General features: G+C 41.3%; 1 protein-coding gene across 1 annotated transcript; it reads left to right on the top strand.

Moving 5' to 3' along the window:
- Positions 1-92: 92 nt before the first annotated feature.
- On the top strand, positions 93-3608 carry wdr55 (WD repeat domain 55). The gene is made up of 4 exons (XM_042515951.1): positions 93-699; positions 1514-1620; positions 1765-2034; positions 2343-3608. The coding sequence occupies exons 1-4, from the start codon at positions 100-102 to the stop codon at positions 2674-2676; spliced, it is 1311 nt and encodes a 436-aa protein (XP_042371885.1). The 5' UTR covers positions 93-99; the 3' UTR covers positions 2677-3608.
- The last annotated feature ends 2280 nt before the right edge of the window (positions 3609-5888 follow it).

Here is a 5888-nt window from a genome sequence, read left to right as displayed (position 1 = left end):
AGGTTGCTGTCCTGTGGAGGTCAGCAGGGGGCAGCGTGGTCTGTCCTCTCCGGTGTCGCCGCGTTTTATCACCGTAGAAGAAGAACGGAAGACAACAACATGGCAGCGTCCTCACAGCACGTTGAGACATCAGAGACAGAGACAGACCCGCCGGAGATGGACAAAATTGGACCACCAGAGACCACCACAGACCCGGACACCAGCAGAGACCCAGAGGCTAGCAGAGACTCGGACACCAACAGAGACCCGGAGGACTCGGAGCCGGCAGCGCAGGACCCGGACCCCGATGACTCGGACTCGGACAGCGACCCCCCTCCGGGTCCGAGGGTCCGGGACACCCCGCAGGACATCCGGCTGGAGGCGATCGCCAACACGGTGGCCCTCCACCCGAGCCGGGACATCCTGGTGTGCGGGGACGTGGACGGGGACGTGTACGCGTACTCGTACTCGTGCACGGAGGGCGAGACCCGCGAGCTGTGGTCCTCGGGACATCACCTGAAGTCCTGCCGCCAGGTGCGCTTCTCCGCGGACGGCCGGAAGCTGTTCAGCGTGTCGCGCGACAAGGCCGTGCACATGCTGGACGCGGAGCGCGGGCAGCTGGTCACCAGGATCCGGGGGGCCCATGGGGCCCCCATCAACTGTCTGCTGCTGGTGGACGAGAACATCCTGGCGACCGGAGACGACGGCGGCACCCTCAAGGTCCAGACACCAAGTACCGTCCTTAAGTCATGGAAAACCTGGAAAAGTCCTGGAATTTTGTGTTACCGATATGATAAGAAAAGATTGTTCCAGGACGGTCAGAAACCTGGAAATCCAAGGACACGTTCTGTTTTTGGAGTTTTGGGAATTTTGGGGGATTTTTAAAGAAAACGTTTCTTCAAAACCAAAAGACAAAACAAGAACAGAAAAGCGCCCGAAATTTTAAAAGAAAAAGAAAATCACAAAAATACACCAAATTATTTTCTTTAAAAGTCACCAAAATATTTAAAGATCAAATTTCTTTTAAAGTCATTAAACATTTCTAAAGAATTGTTTTTCCCTAAATCTTTTCTTTATAAATCACCAACATTTTTTAAAGGAAGAAAAATCACCAATTTTATTTTCGCTAAAAGTTTAAAGAAAAAAAGTCAGATTTTGTCCTTTAAAAGTCACCAAAAAAATTTGAAAGGAAAAAGACAAACAATTTCTAAATCTTTTTTAGAAATTGACAAAAATTTGTCAATAGAAAAAAATCTGCATTTTTTCTTTAAAAATCACCAAAAATATTAAAGAAAAAAAAATATTTTTTTTCTTAAAAATCCCAAAAAAACGTAAAAAAATCACCTTTTTTTTCTTTAAGTCACCATTTCAAAGAAAAAAAGAAAAACAGTTTAAAAATAAAATAAAAAAGGGCATTTTTTTTCTTTAAAGTCACTAAAAATTATGAAGAAAAAATTGCAAGACCAAAGGGTAAAAAAATAAAAAGAAGTAATGTTATTGATTTGTTTGTTTGTTTGTTTGCGTCTCTCTGCAGGTGTGGGACATGAGGAAGGGGACGGCCATCATGGATCTGAAACACCACGAGGACTACATCAGTGACATCACTGTGGACCAGGCCAAGAGGATCCTTCTCACCACCAGGTAGTGATGACATCATCGTCATGGTTGACCTTTTTCAAAAACTCGCCATCGGTTCTTTTCGTTCTGCAGAGTCGTTACAATGTTTACATTTATAGTCCATCCCCAAAAGATTTAAACTTTGACCTGCTCTATGACCTCATACAGCGGCGACGGCACCATGGGCGTCTTCAACATCAAGCGACGGCGCTTTGAGCTGCTGTCGGAGTACCAAAGCGGCGACCTGACCTCGGTGGCGCTGATGAAGCGTGGCAGGAAGGTGGTGTGCGGCTCCAGCGAGGGAACCATCTACATCTTCAACTGGAACGGCTTCGGAGCGACCAGCGACCGCTTCGCCCTCAAGGCCGAGTCAGTGGAGTGCATTGTCCCCGTGAGCGACAGCATCATGTGCACCGCCGCCATGGACGGCTACATCCGGTGAGTTGGATCGCCCGTCTCCATAATCACGACTAATTTTTAAAAAGAAAACATGCCTTTAAAACCCTTCGGACCGGTGAGTTTGGAACGCGTGTTCCTTTCAAGAAATAATCAAAACATTTTGAGAAAAAGTTGCCAAAATTTGCCAAAAAAGTAATGATAAAAAAACGGTAAGGAATATTGATGGTTGTCTCAGAGAATGTATGGTCCTTAAAATTTGCCTCAGAGTCCTGGAAAGGTCCTTGAAATGTCCTTGTAAAAGTGTGCATGAACCCTGTTAAAGAAACGTTGTGTCTGTCCTCCGTCAGAGCCGTCAACCTTCTCCCCAACCGGGTCATCGGCTGCATCGGGCAGCACATCGGCGAGCCCATCGAAGAGCTCGCCAAGTCCTGGGACTCCCGCCTCCTGGTCAGCACCGCCCACGACCAGCTCATCAAGTTCTGGGACATTTCCAGTTTACCCAACACCACCGTCAACGAGTACCGCAAGAGGAAGAAGAAGGACGGACGGATGAAGTCTCTCACCAAGAAAGCCCTCGGAGACAACGACTTCTTCTCCGGACTCGTGGAGGAAACGGAAAAGAAGGAAGACGAGGTCGAGGACGAAGATGAGGAAGAAGACAGTGACAGCGACAGCGACTGAAAAACAGATTGGAATGTTTTGTTTCTGCGCGTTCGGACACTTCAGTCCAAAATAGAAAGGACAGACATGTCCGCTTTTGTTGGACGATACACAGTGCAACCTCCAGGGTTCATACGGTCATGAAAAACCTGGAGAAGTCATGGATTTTGCAAATGACAATTTCCAGGCATGGAAAAGTTTTGAAAATATACTCTGGAAGTTTTGGAAAAGTCATGGAATTTTGTTTCACAAACCTGAAAAATGACATGATGCCTCCAAGGACTGAAATGTGAAAATCCAGCGATATTTATATATATAAGATATACTTACAGTTTCCGGCTGTGACAAAAGGTGACATTTTCCATGAGCTTAAAGGAAAACATGTTTTCTTAAAAAAAAGAACAAAATCACCAATTTTCTTTTCTTTAAAAAATCACCCAACATTTTTAAAAAGAAAAATGTCTTTAAAATACATTAAAGACACCGAATCTCTGATTTCAGCAGCGCCTGTGCCTGATTTTAGGTTCAAGGAGACCTTGAAACAAACCGTAATAGATTATTATTATTATTATTATTATTACAAATGGAAACGTGAGGAGGAGTTTATGTCCTTGCAGAAACAAATATACAGTGAGATAAAAAGTGAATATTTGTAAGATTACACACTTTTACCTCAGAAATATTCATTCATACTCACTGAGGATGAACCAAATATAAAAACAAATAATCGGACACTAAAATAATGTAAAAGTAATAACAGTGGTAGAGCTCTGCCTTTATACTTTGTTGGAACAGACCAGATGTGTCCATTAGAGAGTACCAGCAACTGTCTGGTCAGACTGGAAATGTTATTCACATATTCTCTGATCAGAAATTTCCTGATTTAAATATGTAATAATTAAAAAAATAATAAAATTGCAATTTAGGGCTATTTTATTTCAACACAGTTCTTGTACGACTGCTTGTGTTTACAAAATTTAACTTCTATTTTGGTTAATGTCAATTTTTATTTTCTTCTTTTTTTAAAGAACTTTTCAGATCGAGAGAAGTTTAGTATTGTTTTGGTATCTGTACCAAAAGACGTATTTTATTAAAATTTTTCAAACAACAACTAGTCTCTAATGATTTTGGTGTTATTTTAGTCTGTTGGGTAGATATGTGGAAAAATATTTGTTTGTATAACATAAAAGTTGTTTTTTTTCTCAATATTTACATTATGTTTGATTTTTCTTCAACATGTCATAGTTATTTAAATGTAAAAATGTGTGATGAATTGCAGGAGTTTGAAGAGCTTAATGCCTGTTTGTGCATATTTTAATTCACATTGGCCTCCTAAGGTACGGTAATATGTGCTAATGTATGGTAAGGTACGGTCAGGTATGGTAAGGTACGGTAAGGTAAGTTAAGGTATAGTAAGGTAAGGTAAGGCATGGTAAGGAACAGTAATGTACGGTAAGGTAAGGTATACCTTCTTGTCCCGAAAGGAAACCTTTTTTTTAACGTTTAAACTGTTGTAATTGCAACTTCTGAGTTTAAGGACTCATTACTCATTACTTATTAATATTCTGTACTTACGGTCTGTTCTCCGTCCATCTCCAGCATGTGTCGAGTGAATATGAAGCAAATATCTTACAGCCAAACAATGCACCAAAAAAAACGACGGTTTTAGATCGACGGTATTTTCGCGCTCCCCCCGCGGTGAGGTGGTACAGTCCGCTGTTTGGTACAGTCCAACCGCGGGCGGGAAAGCGCTAAACGTCACGTGACACGAGCTCACGGGCCAACATGGCGACGAGCTGAGGAGCGCAGCTTAGTAACGAGAAGCCTCCTGTTGCACCGAGGACACACCGGGACGTTTATTTTACGTTGTCAGGAGATCGGCGTCCGGTTTACGGTGAGTACGAGCGCCGGCGTCCCGGTAAATTTACGGTTTAACGTTAAAAAACATCAAAGCGAGCCGCAGATTTAGAGCCGCGGCTAGCCGAGGTTAGCTTCGGTGCTAACATGTAAACAATGAGTGAACACGCTGCTGGAAACGAAACTACTGACTATCTAACGCTGTTTTCACTTTAAATACACAGGCCACCGCTTAAAGGAGGGGTGAAAGGACAGAAACTGCAGTGAATCACCTGTTTTTAATTTTAATTTCGGTGCTTTAACGATAATAACGGACTGTGAGGTCACATGAGCACGAGGAGCAACAGCGACGGACGAAAACAAATTTCACATCAAAGTGGTTTAATGCGGCTGTAATATTATTTAAACTTTAATGAGCGAAATACATTTCAGCAATAATATAATTTTAATACATTTTTACAGCAGTCACAGAGCATGGGGTCAGTTTTTTCAGATACATTAACCCTTAAAACCTGATCAAAGCGGCTCAATTTCTGTCAAAACACGATAAAGGCAGTAAACAAGAAATAAAATAATCTCTAAATTTCTATAAGAAAATACCTAAATATAAAGCTAAAACGTTTTTGTCTTTAAATAAGGTAACATTTCTTCCAAACCTGTTTGTTTTCTTATAAAATGACTCCCCAAAATTTTCAAGAAATAAAAAGCTAGTTTTTGAATTTCAAAAATGTTTTAAGAAAAACTGGCAAAAATTAAAAACCCATCCTAACATAAAAGAAATCTGTCGATCAATTTCAAAAGAAAAAAGCATGTTTTCTTTTTAAAAAATGTAAAAAATCTATTTGACAAAAAATCGCCTGAATATTTTCCTCTCATAAACAACAGAGTCCCCAAATTACATTTAAATATTCAGTTCTAATCCTCTGTGAATTCACTGTTTATATGAAATAATGCTCATTTACAAAACTACTATATAGAAATAAAAAAGAACAGCTAAGGAGTTTGATGGTGCTTTCAGAGGATTCATGGTGTTTTAAAATTTGCCTCAAAGTCCTTGAAAAGTCAAAAAATTTGGGGTAAAAATGTTTTTGAACTCTAAATCTAACCGTGGTCTCTGTTCTCTGTCAGGTTTCTGTGTGGTCGAGCTCCGACTGAGCAGGATGCCGGGGAAAAACGGGGACCAGTTCAAACCAGGGGACCTGGTGTTCGCCAAGATGAAGGGCTTCCCGTACTGGCCTGGCAGGGTGAGCACAAACAAACAAACAAACAAACAAACAAACAAACACACATAGTACAAACAACACAAACTGGACTGTTAAATGTGGTTTCTGTGTGTGTGTGTGTGTGTGTGTGTGTGTGTGTGTGTGTGTGTGTGT

Source organism: Plectropomus leopardus, unplaced genomic scaffold (genome assembly GCF_008729295.1).
Source record: "Plectropomus leopardus isolate mb unplaced genomic scaffold, YSFRI_Pleo_2.0 unplaced_scaffold21840, whole genome shotgun sequence".
In the NCBI taxonomy this organism is placed as follows: domain Eukaryota; kingdom Metazoa; phylum Chordata; class Actinopteri; order Perciformes; family Serranidae; genus Plectropomus; species Plectropomus leopardus.
This window is presented reverse-complemented; position numbering and strand designations above follow the sequence as displayed.